Source organism: Grampus griseus (assembly GCF_964374135.1).
Source record: "Grampus griseus genome assembly, chromosome: 4".
NCBI classification, from domain to species: domain Eukaryota; kingdom Metazoa; phylum Chordata; class Mammalia; order Artiodactyla; family Delphinidae; genus Grampus; species Grampus griseus.
In genome coordinates this window covers 26,878,181-26,897,310 of record NC_138997.1, presented here as the reverse complement: position 1 = coordinate 26,897,310, position 19,130 = coordinate 26,878,181, and the positions used below count along the sequence as shown (strand labels likewise).

General features: G+C 42.1%; 1 protein-coding gene and 1 pseudogene across 2 annotated transcripts in view; both read left to right on the top strand.

Moving 5' to 3' along the window:
* The window catches only part of NR3C2 (nuclear receptor subfamily 3 group C member 2), a 364,942-nt gene that overhangs the window by 290,677 nt on the left and 55,135 nt on the right, over positions 1-19,130 (top strand). Inside the window, exon 6 of the mRNA XM_082653045.1 lies at positions 1,538-1,682. Within this exon, the coding sequence (XP_082509171.1) occupies positions 1,538-1,682 (145 nt within the window). The remainder of the gene's footprint in view (positions 1-1,537; positions 1,683-19,130) is intronic.
* On the top strand, positions 9,772-16,832 carry LOC309821770 (S-methylmethionine--homocysteine S-methyltransferase BHMT2-like; annotated as a pseudogene). The gene is made up of 4 exons: positions 9,772-9,791; positions 10,482-10,556; positions 14,118-14,219; positions 15,691-16,832. The product of its transcript is annotated as an S-methylmethionine--homocysteine S-methyltransferase BHMT2-like (transcript).

Here is a 19,130-nt window from a genome sequence, read left to right as displayed (position 1 = left end):
ATTGTTCTGTTAATAGAACATACCCATTTCTTATGTTGAGGATTGAAATGGAAAGTTTCATTCCAGTAATATTAATAAGGCAAAACACATTCTAGTTGCCAAAGCAAGAATTGAGCCCATTATTAGCAGCTTGTAGCCAGGGCTACTCTAAGCCCTAGACCAGGTAAATCAAGACATATATACACTACTATATATAAAATAGATAACTAATAAGGACCTGCTGTATAGCACAGGGAACTCTACTCAATACTCTGTAATGGCCTATATGGGAAAAGAATCTAAAAAAGAGTGGAGGGCCTCCCTGGTGGCGCAGTGGTTGAGAGTCCGCCTGCCGATGCAGGGGACACGGGTTCGTGCCCCGGTCCGGGACGATCCCACATGCCGCGGAGCGGCTGGGCCCGTGAGCCATGGCCGCTGAGCCTGCGCGTCCGGAGCCTGTGCTCCGCAACGGGAGAGGCCACAGCAGTGAGAGGCCTGCGTACCGAAGAAAAAAAATAAAATAAAATAAATAAAAAAGAGTGGATATATGTATATGTATAACTGATTCACTTTGCTGTACAGCAGAAACCAACACATTATAAATCAATGATACTACAATAAAAATTAATTAAAAAAAAAAGACCTCTCAGGTAGGCTGTAGGGGCCTCTGAAAGAGTCTTTCTGAAAATATCTTACCTCCATAACCCTTTAATTTGTACTTGAAATGCCTACTTTAGTCTGTTTTATGCTGTAGCATTTTATTAATAAGGCTCCTATTAATCTACAGAAACATTGCTCAGAATTGTGATCACATTGTCCCAGTTCATTAATCCAAAGCAGTTTCTTAGATGCCCTGTTGTCAACCAGCAGCCGTAAGACAAAAGTCTGGGGAAAGCTCTGATGACTGACTCTTTGAAGGGGAGCTTGCCCAGGTGAAACTATATACAAACAGAAGAATACCCTGGTGCCCCTGGGAGTACAGAGGGTGAGAAAAGAAACAAAAGAAGGGCCTGAGGCCCAGAAAGGAAGACTGTGGGTAAGGCAGGACAGCATCAAGGATGCTTATTATGCCTCAGAAGTCTGTTGAAGTCTGGCATTATCCCAGCCTAGGGGAAGCTAGGAATAAGACTTTTTCAATCACTGCAAACTCATGTAAAGTAAAATCTTCCACCAGTATTGCAGATATGCAAGAGTTGATGTCATTAAGTTATCTTTTATTTTGAAGTTATTCACTGTGAGTAGGATGAAGCAAGTGGTACAGGTGAACACAAATTCTTTCAGTCTAACTAAGGGTTGTAGACCACTGTCCACAATGAAACTCCCAGAACGTCTTAGTTTTTTTTTGCCTTGGCAGTTTACCCTCATTGACAATTTAAGGTGAATTTAACATGAAATGTTGAACAGGACCAGGTCCACCATAGGTGCTCTGTAAATAACTGTGGAATTGATTTGAGTCAATGAGAGTAAGGGGGCAGTTTGGGGTTGACTTACGAAGCTTCTTCCTGGAATGTTCTTAAATGCTAAGTGTATTTTTGTGATGAATTGTTCTCTTCTTCAGGATTTAAAAACCTGCCTCTCGAGGACCAAATTACCCTCATCCAGTATTCTTGGATGTGTCTATCATCATTTGCCTTGAGCTGGAGATCGTACAAACATACGAACAGCCAATTTCTCTATTTTGCACCAGACCTAGTCTTTAATGAGTAAGTACCTATTAATTAGCCTTCATAAAATAAACCGAAGAGTTACTCGCTACGCTCTTTTATGATTTCTAAACAGATGTACCTTTGTGAAAGAATCCACTGATAACGTTTTTTAAGAGTTTAAAAGCTATCATTTGAGAACTTAAAAATGACTTTTTTACAAAATTATAATGCACGTGTCTGAGTATATATAGATCAGTGTATATAGATCTCACATGATAGTATGTGGGAATTGTCCCAAAGAATGATGATCCAGTTGGCTCCCAAAACTTGATTGGTACAAGCCACAATTAATAGAAAACAATCTCTTCTGGTATCTACTCCAGTTGGGAAGACTGTCTGATTTCTAGGAAATGTGAATGTATAACGTGCCAGTTTTTGAGCACAGTCATATAATGATTCTTTTGTTAATAGTATACATCTGCTCAGTGTGTTTTCATGACAATCATAATTACCCTTCTTTGTGATCATAAGAGAAGCCAAACTGTTATTCTGTAGTGAAACATTTTTAGGTTTATGATGCATTTTAAAAAGATTGAAAGAATAGTACTAGATTTTTCTTTGGCCGTGAATTCCTCCCTATGTGAAGTTTACATTTTAATATTGTTTGCATTCTACATTAGCACATTTCGTGCGTGTTTATATCCAGCCATGCTTCTTTGTAATTGTTGGGTCAAGAAACAGATAAATTAAAAAGGAACATTTGAATGATGATAGTAACCACAGCCATATTCTAACAGATGGCTGTCTCTCAAGATATGAAAATAGGGGTTTTTCAATAGGGAAGGAAGCAGATGAGAAATGGATTGGTGATAAAAGAGAGAAAAGGGACGTGAAAGATTCAAAGTGGACATGTAGTGCCAAAATACCTAAATTGTACCGGTAGTAGTTGCCCTGAGAGTATCACTTCATCCAAATATGCTGGACCTGGGAGGCAGTTTTAGTCCAAGATAAATTAGGAGCATCAGTTGTTGGTTCTTGGGGTGACCGTTCTTTGGGCCATTAGTCAGAACAAATAATTCTACTAGTGCATAAATTTTCATGCTTCAGAAGCATGAAGTGAGGCCAAACAACTGACAGGCACATTTTAATTTACTTGTTTTCCTGAATAATCAGCTGATATTATTAAATAGTAAGACTTTTTTAAAATGGTCTGTAAACCGAAAGGAAAACATATTTGGATTCCCTGGCGGTCCAGTGGTTAGGACTCTGCACTTCCACTGCCGGGGGCCTGGGTTCGACCCCTGGTCAGGGAACTGAGAGATCCTGCAAGCTGCTCAGTGTGGCCAAAAAAAAAAAAAAAAAGGAAAGCATATTAAGGAGGTTCTTTGTTTTAAGAGGACACGTGGGTAAATACGAATCTCTACGGTTGCCATCCGGAGTGTTTCCTTTAGATTTTGTTTTAATAGAAGATTCATTTAACCTTATTCAGTGAATCTGTTGATTCTTTGTAATAAAATACGTATAATATAAAATTTTCCACTTTAACCATTTTTAGTGCACAATCAGTAGCATTAATTGCACTGACATTGTTGCACCACCATCATCACTCTCCATCTCCAGTACTTTTTTCATCATCCCAAGCAGAAACTCTGGACCAGTTAAGCAGTAACTCGACATCCTCCTTTCCCCCAAAGCCCTGATAAACTCTGGTCTATGAATTTGCCTATTCTAGATATTTCATATAAATGGAACCATATAATATGTGTCCATTTTTTGTCTGACTTATTTCACTTAGCATAATGTTTTCAAGGTTCATCTTTATTGTAGCTTGTATCAGAATTTCATTTCATGGCTGAATAATATTCCATTGTACGTATGTATAGAATTGACCTCATTGTTTGCAGATTCTGTAGTTGTGCATTGACCTGGCACATTTATTTGTAACCCCAAAGTCAGTATTTGCAGCACAGAGAGGCCGTAAGTTTGAGGTACACAGCATGTACATTTCAGCTGAGACTCTGCCTTCTTGTTTCAGCTCTCATAGTGTAAACAAGCGTCTTTTCCGTGGTCTATTTAGTGCCATGTTTTTTGCATTGTTGTGCTTTTGGCTGGTGATTTCACTGTTTAAAATGACCCACAAGCAGAGTGCCAGGGCGCTGTCTAGTGTTCCTAAGTGCAAGAAGGCTTTGATGTGCCTTAGGGAAAAAATATAGGTGTTATACATAAGCTTCTTTCAGGCATGAGTGACAGTGCTGTTGGCTGTGAGTTCAATGTTAATGAATCAATAATATATGTTAATAAGGTGTCTTTAAACAGAAATACACATAAAACAAGATTATGTATAGATCACCTGATGAAAATGTTATGATCAGTGTCTACTACAACTTTATGGAATATAATTACCATACTTATTTTTACCAAATAAAGAGAATTGATCACATTTTGTTTATCCATTCACGGATACATGGGTCGTTCCTGCCTTTGGCTATCACAGTTAATGCTGCTGTAAACATTTGCATATGATTATCTGTTTGAGTCCTGATTTCATTGCTTTTGGGTATATACCTAGCAGTGGAATTGCTGGGGCATATGGTTATTCTACATGTAACTTTTGAGGAACCACTGAACTGTTTTCCTCAGCAGTTGCACAATTTTACATTCCCACCCTCAGTGTACAAGAGTTCCAATTTCACCACATCATTGCTGACACTCATTTTCTGGGTTTTTGGGTTTGTTTTTTGCTTTTTTTAATAGCTATACTAGTGGGTATGAAGTATTGGGGAGTTTTTTGGTTTGCTTTTCTTGAAATATATTTGTCATATAACATTGTGTAAATTTAAGGTATACAACATGTTATTTGACACATTTATATGTAATATGATTGCCATTGCAGCAGTAGTTAGCACCTCTGTCGCATTACATAATTATCATTTCTTTTTCTGGGTGGGAATAACTAAGATCTTGTCTTTTGGCCAGTTTGTTTATTATAATATGGTATTGCTGTCTGTATTCACTGTACGGTGCATTAGATCTCCAGGACTTACTTGTCTACTGGTTGCACCTTTGTCCCCTGAAGCAACATCCCTCCTCTTCCCCCATCCCCCGGCAGCCACCATTCTATTCTCTGTTTGCTCAAGCTTGGCTCCTTTAGATTCCACATATAAGTGATATCATCCAGTATTTGTCTTTCTCTGCCTGACTTATCTCATAGTAGGTGTGAAGTACTGTCAGTGTGGTTGTGATGTACACTTCCCTAATGACTACGGAGGTTGTGCATCTTTTCATAGACTTTTTGGCCATTTGTATATCTTCTTTGGAGAAATATCCATTCAAGTCCTTTGCCCATTTTTAATTAGGTTGTTTGTCTTTTGTTCCTGAGTTGTAGGAGTTCTTTATGTGTTCTGGATGGTAAACTCTTATCAGATATATGATATGTATATTTCTCCCATTCTGTGGTTAGGGGTCAAGTTGAAGGCAAACACACATGATCTGCTAGAAATTATCATACTAAGTGAAATAAGTCAGACAGAGAAAGACAAATACCATATGATATCATTTATATGTGAAATCTAAAATACAACACAAACAAACCTTTCTACGATTTCACTCTCTTGATAGTGTCCTTTGATGTACTTTTAAAATTAAAGTTTTTAATTTTAATGAAGTTCAGTTCATCTATTTTTTGTCATTGTTTGCTATGCTTTTGGTGTCATCTATTAATTTTTAATTGTGTGTAAACATCCAGGTGTACAGGTTTCAAAGTCCAAAATTGTAAGAATCCTTTTTCACAAATGAAACTTAGGGGGAAGCACCTTATATCTGAAGCCTGTACCCCTTCAAAATTAATGTCATTGAAAAAAATTAATTTTGAAAATTGTCATTGAAAATTAATGTCATCGAAGGCTTTTAGAAGTAAATAAGAAACCAAAAAAAAAGAAAAGGTCATATAAGCTCTATGCATGTCTATTCTAGAAAATGTTAATAGATATAAAATGGAAACAAAAAAAAAATTGCTTTCTAATGTTACAAGTAGTTAAATAGCATGATATTATACAATTGTTACAGTGAACATTTATTTTTTTTGCGGTACGCGGGCCTCTCACTGTTGTAGCCTCTCCCGTTGTGGAGCACAGGCTCCGGACGTGCAGGCTCAGCGGCCATGGCTCACAGGCCCAGCCGCTCCCTGGCATGTGGGATCCTTCTGGACCAGGGCACGAACCCGTGTCCCCTGAATCGGCAGGCGGACTCTCAACCACTCTGCCACCAGGGAAGCCCTAGAGTGAACATTTTGTTCCCTATTCTTAAAACTTTTGACCTCAACCCCAGCCTAGGCTTAAGTTTTCTCTCAACTAGAAAGAACAAGGCAGAGCTGTGTTTTTCAAAGGGGGAGGTAGGACCTACTCCCAGGAAACATTTGGAAATGACATAAAGCCTTTTGGTCAAATCCCCAAAATTGCCTGTACCTCAGACCCTTTGCCAAAGGGAAGGAAACTGTCTGGCATTTTGTGCAAGGGAGTAATGCATGCTATTCAGCTGAGGATAGAATGCACTGGTGGAACCCTCCCTTGTTTTCCCACCCACCCTCCCTCAACTGTCTTGGACCCCCTCTCACCCGCATTGGCAGATTTTTTTAAGCATCTGTATCCTTCCCTTGTTTGATCGGCACCTCCTCCTTGAAATCACAGACTCTGTCTTAATCATTTTTTAATTTCCAGCCCGTGGCATTGTGTCCAGGACATAGCAGGTACTCCATAAATATTTGGTGAATAAATGAATTATTGAGCAAATGAACCAAACAACCTATTAGTCAGTCTAGAAGGGGTTTTCTAGGTTATCATCGCTAGTTACGAGGGTGAAGCTTATGATCAAGAAGTGTGATGCGGGGAAGCGTTTTCACCAACAGAGACATTGCTATATTTAAAATGGTGAAGAAAACTTGAATAGTTGATCATGTGTGTTTGCCTTCAACTGTGAAATGGATCTGAAAGTTCCCAAAGATCTTATCCTTCAGCTGTGTACCGGATTCATTAGAGTTGGAGGAAAGATGCGAAGTAGAGAATAATTAAGGAAAACATTCTTTCTAAGTTTTTATTAAACATTGGGTTGAAGATATGAGTTAATACTTTAAATTAGAATAGAACTTTTCTTATTATGAACTTAAAACTTTTCAAATATGTATTAAATGATTCATTATTCAATTTCACCTTGAAACAGCTTATCATATACGGCTGCAGATCACTGCAAGTATTCAAATGTCTTATCAATTTCAGTACACGTATTAAAACTCCCATTTAAGCCTGAAATGAAATTTCTTCAGTTTTTTTAAAATTTCTGAAATGAAGGTTCAGTATTACGCTCTTTTAAGTGTCAGCCAATATTTTAGAATTAAAAGCATATATATTATTAATTTTATTGAAGTATAGCTGATTTACAATGTTGTGTTAATTTCTACTGTACAGCAGTGACTCGGTTATGCATAATATATATATTCTTTTTCATATTCTTTTCTCTGATAGTTTATCACAGGATATTGAATATAGTGCCCTGGGCTATACAGTAGGACCTTGTTGTTTATCCATCCTATGTATAATAGTTTGCATCTGCTAACCCCAAACTCCCGGTCCTTCCCTCCCCCATCCAGCCTCCCCCTTGGCAACCACCAGTCTGTTCTCTACGTCTGTGAGTCTATTTCTGCTTCGTAGAAAGGTTCGTTTGTGTTGTATTTTAGATTTCACATATAAATGATATCATATGGTATTTGTCTTTCTCTGTCCGACTTATTTCACTTAGTATGATAATTTCTAGGTCCATCCATGTTGCTGCAAATGGCATTATTTCATTCTTTTTAATTGCTGAGTAACATAGAATTAAAAGTATATTTAAAAGCATGTTTATATTGTTTCAAGTCAGAGCCCAATAAAAAAATGTATTTTCGATGATCTTTCACTGCCTTTGTAGTTCTGAACCTTCAATTATTTCAGTTCAGAGACTGTTGGTGAGAGAGAGAGTTTAAGTCTTAGTGCCACTTTCTGGGTCCCTCAGGTGAGTGCTGAGTGTGACTCCTGGGAGGGCAGTGTTTGCCCAGCTCATCAGTGAGGGGAGCTGAGCTCAGCCCACACTGCCCTCTTTGCTCAGTGCTGGCTGTGTGATGGCAGCACCAGTAGAAAACCATAGGACTTAGTTATCAGTCATTTCAGGCCATGTTTCCGTGGAGCGATGCCCGTCCCTGTTGTGTCCCCACTGGGGACCACTGTGCTGCCATTGCCCAGCTGTCCTTAGTGAGTGGCTCTCCCCAAGGCCAGTCTGCCAACAGGACAGTCTCCTTAAGGTCCTTCTGCACCTAAGGCCCTAAAGTTCCAGTAGTCTTGGCTCACTCGTGCTGTGTGTTCCAGGCCATGTCCCTTTTGTTCAGGCAGGGATCAGAGTGTCCCCACAGGGACCCAGGTGTTGGCACGCCCCGCCCTCGCCTCCTGAGGGCGCTGGTTGATATTCCTGAGCCACAGGAGATGACTTCTTTGCCTGGACCCTTGGCTCCAGCAGGGTTAGGACAAGGGGCAGAGGTGCTGATGAGAGAGCCAGAGGGTGGGATGAGCCTGGTTCAGCATCCCCTGTACCGGCTCCATCTGCTTTCCCCCATCTGTCCCCAGCCTCTCTTTCCCTCCTCTGTTCCCTTGCTGCTGCTTTTGGATAGGATTTCTTACTTCCCTCCGCTTACGGGGACACTGAACTGTGTAGTTTCTGTGTTTCTAGTCTCTGACCGCCTCCCTTTCCCTCTCCCCTCCCTACTGTCTCACTTCCTTCCCCCCCCTCCCTCCCCCTCTCTTTTCTTCCTCCTCTCCTCTCTTTTTCTGTGTCTGTCTCTCTCTCACACACACACATACACACGTACCCCTACACCTCTTTTCCTGCCACTGAAAAATCAGCAGCCTTCTGAGATTTCCATTGTTTTGCTTTCTTGTTTACTTCTGGGTCAATTTAAGGGAGTAAACTATAAAAGAAAAGAAGTCCTCTTTCTGTCTCCACTGGACCCTCCAACACCCCAGGCCCTGTACCAGCAGCTGGAGGGCCAAGGTGTTTAGCAGAAGGGGCTGAGCACTTGGCTTGCTGGGCAGGACTCAGAGCCCCCCCCTTTAGACGGTGCACGAGCTGCCTCTCTCATCACACTTCCCACACCCTCTGCCCTTGTGCCCTTCGTCATCCGTGCCCGGCCCCTGTAGATGGTTGAGTTTGAGACTCTTGAATAAAGAAAAACAATGTCACAAAAAGAGAACGGTCATTCCTTGTCTGCAAGGGACAGAAACATCGCAGAATGGAACTATCTTTCTTTTGCACAAAACTAGGTATAAAGGACATCTTGCCACCTGAAGGAGGCCAGGCAGAGGGAACTGCAGGAGAGGGTGCAGTGGGGTCTGAGGAGGTTTTGTAAGTAACAAATAAGAAATAATTAGTTATATATGAGGGCAGAGAAAATGTAGGTACAGTCCCAAAACAGGAGGTGTTTCTTTTCCTTCTTTTTTTTCTAACGATTATCTTGGGTTTTTTTATTATTATTATTTTTGGCTGTGTCGGGTCTTAGTTGCGGCACGCAGGCTCTCTAGTTGAGGCGTGCGGGCTTAGCTGCCCCACAGCATGTGGGATCTTAGTTCCCCAACCAGAGGTCAAACCCGCGTCCCCTGCTTTGAAAGGTGGATTCTTTACCACTGGACCACCAGGGAAGTCCCCCTTTTTCTTCTTTTTTCAACAATATTTCTTCCCCTTTATCAGCCTAGCATGATGATGAGAAGTAGAGTTGGGAGTTAAAAGTTACTTCCAGATATGTCAGCAGAGGAGGTGAGGGGAGGGAAGTTCTTTTTTTTTAACGTTTTTTTTTTTTATTTTCTTTTTTTGCGGTACGCGGGCCTCTCACTGTTGTAGCCTCTCCCGTTGCGGAGCACAGGCTCAGCGGCCATGGCTCACGGGCCCAGCCGCTCCGCGGCATGTGGGATCTTCCCAGACTGGGGCACGAACCCGTGTCCCCTGCATCAGCAGGCGGACTCCCAACCACTGCGCCACCAGGGAAGCCCGGGGAGGGAAGTTCTTGAAGGAATGGGTAAGCTGCTCACATCAAGAAAAGTGCATCACGGGGAATTATATTCAATATCCCGTAATGGATAAGAATATGAAACCGTAATGGAAAAGAGTATGAAAAAATAGAAATATATGTATAACTGAATCCCTTTGCTGTACAGCAGAAACTAACACAACATTGTAAATCAACTCTACTCCAATTAAAAAAAGAGAAGTTCCTGAGAGGAGCGTGCAAGGGACAGGGACCTCCCTTACCTGAGAAAAATGAGTGTGCTAAGGAGAGCAGTCTTAATTTAAAGCTAGAATCGCAGGTAGATAGTCTTACTCCTTGTCCTGTCTTGTTTTTCCCCATTCACGCCTCTCATTTTGGACCACCCTGGGGAGGAGGAGATAAGTGACGTTCACTCAGTGTGTTCATTCGACAGATATTTCTTGAGCAACTTAAATACATTAAGCACTGTTCTAGGAACCAGGAATTCAACAGTGAGCAAAACATGGGGCTCCCGCTCTAGTGGCAGGTGGGGGGCGTCATGGGAAAAATGAAGGCAGCGTCATGAAGAAATCCCACCTGCCATATCCCCAGAGAATATGACTCAGGTAATATACCATCATCTTCATATAGGACCACAAAAAAGTGGTATTGAAAATAGTAAGGGGCAGTTTGAAGGAATTCTCTCAGAGGATTTTCTAGCGCCCTTGGTTAGCCCCACTGATGACCTTTTGGTGCTTTGAAGGATCTAAGGTCATTCCTGACTCAGGCCCTTCACACTTGCTGTTCGCTCTGTGAAGGAGGATGGTGCGTTCTCACCTTGTCGCTCAGAGTATTGCTATTCAGACAGATTTTGCCCGACCGCCAGACCTAAGGTATATACCCTCCCTGACCACCTTGCCCAATCCCTCCCATCATATCACATGTGTATTTTCTCTGTAGCAGGTCCCCTGACCCCATAACGTAGGCTCAGGGAGGGGAGGAAGCTGGCCTGTGTGGTACACCTTTGCATGGCCAGCACCTAGGATACTGTCTGGCATTAGTAAGTACTTGATGAATTAATTAATTTTATTTTTTTTCTGTTTCTTTAAAATTTTTACTGGAGTATAGTTGATTTGCAATGTTGTGTTAGTTTCAGGGGTACAGCAAAGTGATTCAGTTATACATATACATATGTCCACTCTTTCTTAGATTCTTTCCCATATAGGCCATTACAGAGTACTGAGTAGAGTTCCCTGTGCTATACAGTAGGTTCTAATTAGTCATGCTTAACAGGGAGGGAAAGGGGAGGGATAAATTAGGAGATTGGAATTGACATATACACACTACTGTGTATAAAATAGAGCTAATTAATTTTAACATGCTATTTTCAGTATTATTTCCCTGCATAAACTCTATGCCAACCAAATTAACCTTCCTCTTCCCTTTGTCCTGTCTTTCCACTGCTGTGCCTTTGCTCCTAACATTTTCCTTTCCCCTCCCCCAAGCCCAACCCAAAGGATGCTTCCTCTCCAATCACTTCTCTTACCATCAAAGTCAATAGTGACTTGTTCCCCAAAAACTGTTTTTATCTGTGTCAATTTTTTCTATATCAGTCCTTTGGTACTTTCTATGTTTTACTCTGTGTGTGTGTGTGTGTGTGTGTGTGTGTGTGTGTGTGTGTGTATTTACACATACAATTTTACTCCAGATATACTGTAAACTCCTAGAATTCAGGAAGTATTTTAAATTTTTTCCTTAATGTCTAGCAAAATGCTTTCTACATAATTGGCACTCAGTGATGATTGGGGGGTTGGTAATGAGTCTTCTTTCCAGTACAAGGGTCAGAAGCAAGATTTTTGATGTGGGTTGACCCTACAGTGCTTTTAGGGCTTGGCCTGTAAACTTGATGAAAAGGATTTCCCTTTCAAGGTTGACTTCAAGAGCACTGCTGTAGGTTAATATTTCTTGCGTGGCGTTTCTTGTAGTGTACTTGAGAAATTTCCTAAGTAGTTAATGAAGCTGGGTAATTGCCAGTATAGTACGAAATTAAAGCAAAACAAATAGGAGACTGCAAATGGAATGAACTGTTTAAGCTATTTATAACTATATTGGAATCACAGAGTAGTGGTGATGCAAGAAATATGTCCCAGCTTTACTCTGGCTAACTAGAGGGAGCTATTTTTCATTTCGAGTAAAAGTCAAAACCAGTTTAAGATCATATGTTATGTTTAAAAGGCTTAGTGTGGCTAATATTAGCATGTTGTTCTTCAGTTCAGTTAATGTGCTCAAGGACTTTGGTCTCTTCAGGTAAAAATACTCTTCAATACAAAATGAACTCACTGGAGTATATTTCTTTATTGAAAAACTGATAGAGAAAAATTAGTCTTGATGCAGTGATTATATTGCAAGATGGGGCAGGTGGCAAGGAATGGATTAACCAACTAACACACTAAGGAGAGCTCCAGGCTTCCCCCCTTGACACAGGTCATAAGACACAAAGATGGTAGCTTTTTTTTTTTTTTTTTTTGCCGGGTTGGGTCTTCGTTGCTGCGCATGGGCTCTCTCTAGTTGCAGCGAGCAGGGGCTACTCTTCATTGCGGTGTGTGGGCTTCTCATTGCAGTGGCTTCTCTTGTTGCGGAGCACAGGCTCTAGGCATGCGGGCTTCAGTAGCTGTGACTCGCAGGCTCAGTTGTGGCTTGTGGGCTGTAGAGTGCAGGCTCAGTAGTTGTGGCGCATGGGCTTAGTTGCTCCATGGCATGTGGGATCTTCCCGGACCAGGGCTCAAACCTGTGTCCCCTGCATTGGCAGGCAGATTCTTAACCACTGCACCACCAGGGAAGCTCCAGAGATGGTAGCTTTGACAGCGCCCCTCTGGATTGAAGGAGAACGTACCTGCTGTGTCTTGATATATAAAGTATTTTCTGAACTTGTGTCTTTAGATACTTCTAGAACCCAAACTAGGTCACATGATTATCCATTTTTATTGTATCACACACGAGAGATGATTTTGGTTTTATGTCCCTCACTTCCCCTGATGAAACCCTAAGCTAATTTAATAAGGTTGTGTTTTGGGCAGGCTCTGAAGTGGTTATTTAATTTTTCTTAAGTTCTGAGATTGATACTTTTCTGAAAGAAACAAGTGGAGAAGGGAGAGAAACCAAAAAAAAGAAAGTCATATGTGGAGACCCTCCACCTCCTTATTTAAAACTCATCTGTGTATCTGGGTCATTAGCACTGCAGCAGGAATGTCGCCCCAGTCAACTTACACAGTGATGGGTGTTGCAAGCTTTGTCTAGCTGGACCCATCTTCTGTGCCCATCCACCTTGAAATAGACACTGCCTCAATAGAATCAATGGAATGAATAGTTTATAAACTCCTAACTCCTGTTCTGCTACAAGCATGGTGTCCCCCTCTGTCTTAGGCACCTCAGGCTGCTGTAACAAAACCCCATAGATGGGGTGGTTTAAACAGCAGACCCTTATTTCTCATAGTGCAAGAGGCTAGAAGTTCAAGATCAGGATGCCAGCATGGTCAGGTTCTGCTGAAGGCTTTCTTCCTGGCTTGCAGAGAGAAGGCTGCCTTCTCACTGGTCTCACATAGTGGAGAGAGTCAGCTCTAATGTCTCTCCTGCTTCTTGGAAGGGCACTAATCCTGTCATGGGGGCTCCACCCTCATGACCCTAAATGCCTCCCCAAAGCCCCACCTACTGATACCATCACATTGGGGGTTAGAACATCAACATATGGGGGTTGGGGGAGACGAACATTCAGTCCATAACACTCCATTTACATGGATACTAGAGTGCAAAAGTAATTAATAATCGAGTAGTTTACAGGGGTTATTTGAAGGATTATGGGCTTCTGCTGAAAGCTGGTGAAAGGCATCATGCTGTATGCCATCTCCCACACATGATCCTATTTCATCTTCACAGCTCTGTGACGTGGGAATTTATTACCCCTCTTTCAAAGATGAGGTGACAGAGGCTCAAAGTTTTGAGCCCCAGTGTTTCTCAGTCCAAAACTCAGAATGTTTCAACTACATCAACGCTTATACCTTGACCACAGAACTTGATTTTTCAGGCAGTTAGGCCTAGTGGACCTTTGGTGCTAATATTGGTTTCATTGGGTGGTTTCAGAGACTGTATGTATTTGGAAACTTTACTGACCGATCATGTATCATCTTTCATAAGAGTTACTGTCTAAAATGGGTGAGAATATGCCCAATGTATAAAGAACACAAATGGAAAATAAAATATTCTTAGAAAAACTGGAACTTTGGTTCAGAGTGTGACTTAGTCCTCCAAATCTGTTTCCTTCCTCTCTGATATCACAACAGTATTTAAGAGCTCCATTGTTGAAGACCAGGGGCTCAGTCCCTAACCTTGCTGATCAGTCCCTCAGTGTTGTCAAGTGAATGATTTAACTTCACTAGACCCTTGTCTCCCTTCTGCAGAATGAGGGAATTGGATGAGATCAACAGTTCACAAACTTTTTGTTCTCAGGACCCCCTTTATGCTCTTAAAATCATCAAGGATCCCAAAGAGCTATTGTTTATGTAAGTTATGGCTATTGGTATTTACTCATATCAGAAATTAAAACAGAAATTTTAAAAAAAATATTGATTTATTGATTCATTTTAAAATAAAATTAACCTATTACATATTACATAAATAGCAAGACAAAAACATAATAGCATAAACATTTTAGGAAAAATAACTGTTTTTTTCAAAACAAAAAAAAAATTAGAAGAGTGGCATTGTTTTGCCTTTTTTGCAATTCCTTCAGTCTCACTTAAATGAAGACAGTTGCACTCTCTTACCTGCTTCTTACATCCAGCCAGTTGTGACTGGTTGTTTGGCCAAAGTGTAGGAAAAAGATTCAGCCTCACGCAGATGTATAGTTGGAGAAAGAACCTCTCGGAATCCTGGAAAGGGTCCTGGGGACACCCCCGCATCCTCAGACCACATTTGGAGAACCACTTGTCTAAGTGATGTTTAAAACCCAACCCAGACTCTGATTCTGCTTGGCTTTCAGGAAGCTTCACTCAAGGTCCAGATCTCTGTTTCCTCATTTAATTATCTACATTTCCCACACCGGAGAATCAAAGCTCAGTAGAACATCGTCTCTGTGCTTAAAGGGCTCTCCGTCTAGTAGCAGGATACTTATGGGGCCTGCCATGTGCCATTAGCTCTACTTGATGCTTTTATATGACCCACTCGTTTATAGACAATCATATTTTAAGACAGGTACGATGATCACTGTCTTATAAATGATGCAGCTGCCTCAGGCAGACAGCAGTTCAGTGGATTATCCGCGATCACATAGCAGTGGAGAGGTGAACCTCACGTGTGGGCCCAGGTCTTCCCTGAAAACTCCTGCTGTTTTCATTACATCACATGTCTCCTCTCGTCTACAAAGTAGTGGAGAAGGAAGGGTCTCAGAGGTCCCTTCCAACCTCTTACAGTTTATGATTCTGTAGTTCTGCTTTACCAGTCACATAACTTATAGCTGTGAGAACTTGTGGTTAGCGTGAGGTCGATTAAGAAGGAGGGAGAGGGACTTCCCTGGTGGTCCAGTGGTTAGGACTCCGCGCTCCCACTGCAGGGGACGCAGGTTCAATCCCTGGTCGTGGAACTAAGATCCCACAAGCCGTGAGGTACAGCCAAAAGAAAAAAAAAGGAGGAGAACAATACTACAAAGACCATCCCAGTCACTTCCCCTAAAGTGAAAAGTAAATCTCTTCACTCTTATCATTTAGCCAAAAAAATGAACAACAACTGGTGTTTTGCTAGTCGGGAGGAAGTATTGAGAATGTCTGCATTGTGCAAGGCTCTGTGGTGGCCATTGTAAGGGAACCACAGTGACAGTCACAGTTTCCGTTCTCCAGAATTCTGTCGTGTGGTTGGTGAATTGAGATGTAGACACGTGTGGAGAATAGGGAGCCCTCCTACACTGTTGGTGGGGATGTAAATCGGGGCGGCCACCATAGAGAACAGAATAGAGGTTCCTGAAAAAACTAAAAATAGGAGGGCTGGGCTCCTGGCCCCGTGTGCTCCCCACCACCCAGCGCCTGCAGCAGCTGCAGCGCGATGGCCCTGGAGCCAAGAAGGGCATTTTAGAGTCTCTGGATAGCGGGGAGGGTGTGCTTGGAGACGGCAGCTTTCGCATAACTCTGGAGAAGAGGGGCTACGTGAAGGCCGGGCTCTGGACTCCAGAAGCCATAGTAGGACATCCAAATGCAGTTCGTCATCTTCACGTGGAGTTCTTGAGAGCGGGATAGAATGTCACGCGGACCTTCACCTTTTCTGCCAGTGAGGACAATATGGAAAGCCAGTGGGAAGCTGTAAACACCGCTGCCTGTGACCTTACCAGAGAAGCAGCCGACAGAGCTGACGCTTCAGTCGCAGAGGGGATCTGCCAGACGTCGTTGTACAAACACCACAAGGATGAGGCTAGAATTTTAAAACTTTTTCGACTACAGCTAGAGGTTTTTGCCAGGAAAAATGTGGACTTGTGGATTGCAGACTACTTTGAACACGTTGAAGAAGCTGTGTGGGCCGTGGAAGTCTTAAAAGAATCCGGAAAACCCGTGGCAGCCACCGTGCGCATAGGCCCAGAGAGAGACACGCATGGTGTAACACCTGGAGAATGTGGCGGAAGCTGGTGAAGGCGGGGGCTTCAGTCGTTGGCGTGAACTGCCGATGTGGGCCCTGGACCAGCCTGAAGACAATGAGACTCATGAAGGAAGGCCTACGGGCTACAGGGCTGAAAGCACACTTGATGGTGCAGTCCCTGGGGTTCCACCTGCCCGACTGAGGCGAAAGAGGGTTTGTGGATCTCCTCGAATATCCCTTCGCACTGGAGCCCAGAGTTGCAACCAGATGGGATATTCAAAAATACGCCAGAGAGGCTTACAACCTGGGGGTCAGGTACATAAGGCGGGTGCTGTGGATTTGAGCCCTCCCACATCAGGGCGATAGCAGAGGAGCTGGCCCTGGAAGGGGGATTTTTGCCTCTGTCTTCTGACAAACGTGGCAGCTGGGGAAGTGGTCTCAGCACACGCACCAAACCCTGGGTTAGAGCCAGGGCCAGATGAGAGTGTTGGGAGAATCTGCTGCCGACTTCGGGCAGACCTTTCTGTCCTTCAGTGTTAAAGCCAGATGCCTAAGGAGTCATGAAAGAAAACACTGAAATAGCAGAATGGAAAGAAATCCCCCTCAAGCCCCATCTGGAGCCTTTCCTCGCCTCTATCCACAGCCCACCCTGATGTCTCCAGCGGCTGAACAGCTAATGTGCTGTCAGTTCAACATAGGATGCGTATTGCATCCCTGCTGTGCTTAAGCTCTGAGCGGGATGCTGGGGGGAGATGCAAAGCTGATGAGGAAGGACTTCTCATCCATCCTCCAGGTACTTACTGTCCGGTGATGCTGCAGGACATGCTTTTGAAGGGCATCAAGAATAGTGAAACTTGTCTTTAGAGTGAATTTGAGATTTTAGAATAACCAGAAATCGGTGAGCAACAAACCCAGTGATTAATTCAGGTGTCTAAATTAGGTACAGAAGGACGATAGAGCAGCATTCTAAACTAAAATTAGAGTAATGAGTCTGCCTTTCTTAAATGATTTGTATAATGACTCCAAAGGCGATCCCAAAGGAAAAGATGCAAAAATGTTTGAGGATTTTTTGAAATAATCATATAACCTTCCAGAGTGATTACTATCAAAGATGATTTTACTTAAAGGTGTTAGGTCCCAGAATTTTTTAAATGTGTCTTTATAATCACAAATAGCTAGATTATAAACTGCTAAGGACAAGGACAATGTGATATGCTTATATTTTTTCTTAAAGTATTTACATTATGCCATACTAATAGATGCTCAATGAAATAATGTTGATTGTTGGAAATAAGTAAAAAGAGATAAACAGTTTTGGAAGACCTTTTTAAAAGTCCGAGTTCAAATCTATCTTGGTCTAATATTTTCTTGACTTATGTTTGAGCTATTTGCTATGTGCCAATTTCTCTCTATTTTTCAAAACAATGTATTCATTTGTAACAATTAATAAAATTAAAAATAATCTACCTTTAAAAAAAAACTAAAACTAGAGCTACCATATGATCCTGCAGTCCCACTCCTGGACATATGTCCAGACAAAAACATGATTTGAAAAGATACATGCACCTCTATGTTCATAGCAGCACTATTACAATAGCCAAGACATGGAAACAACCTAAGTGTCCATTGACAGATGAATGGATAAAGAAGATGGGGAACTCAGCCATAAAAAAGAATGAAATCATGTCATTTGCAGCAACATGGATGGACCTAGCAATTATCATACTAAGTGAAAGACAAATATCATACAGAGAAAGACAAATATCATATGATGGCACTTATACATGGAATATGAAAAAATGATACAAATGAACTTATTTACAAAACAAAAATAGACTCACAGATATAGAAAACAAACTTATGGTTATCAAAGGAGAAAGAGGAGAGGGATAAATTAAGAGTTTGGGATTAACAGATACACACTACTATATATAAAATAGATCAACAACAGTGTCCTACTATATAGCACAGGGAACTATATTCAATATCTAGTAATAACCTACAGTGGAAAAGAATCTGAAAAAGAATAGATATTTATGTATAACTGAATCACTTTGCTGTACACCTGAAGCTAATACAACGTTGTAAATCAACTCTACTTCAACAAAAAGTTATTTGTTTGGGGGGAAAAAAGATGGAGACACATGAATAGCGTTTTGAGAGGTGAAGTGGGAATAATAAATGACAAAGGAGTTTTTCCTAAGGTGGGTGCTCCAGGAGTGTAAGGACAAAATAACTCCTCAAGGAAAGCTGCTGGCAGAACCATCTAGCTTTGAAGGCTCTGCCAGCCTCTAAAGGAGGGTTAGAATCGGGCCGGACAGAGTACAGAGGTGGTGTGTGCAGTCCAGACATGAGAAACCATCCAGAGCAGGAAAGGTGATCAGTCTCTGAGTGCAGAGTTGAAGTGATGGAACCACAGGATCTGAAGCACTGCGGCTCACCCTCCAGAGTGGAGGGGGCTCTTTCCTTCTGCCTTCCCTTCTGGTGGTTTCTGCCTTCCCTCTCCTCCTTCCCCCTACGACCATCCTTTTCATCTCTCTCCCATCCCATCCCATCCCATCCCATCCCATCCCATGCCATCTCATCCCATCCCATCCCATGCCATCCCATGCCATCCCATCCCATCTCATCCCATCCCATCCCATCCCATCTCATCCCATCCCATCCCATCCCATCTCATCCCATCCCATCCCTCCACTTCTGCTTGGCCCTTCCCCTTCCTCCCCATTTTCTGGCTTTCTCTCCCCCCCACTTCCTCTTTTCTTCCATCACTGTCTCTCATGTAGACTGAGACCTTATCACCAAATATCGCATTTATTGAATAAAAACATTACCTCCGAATGTCTTACACT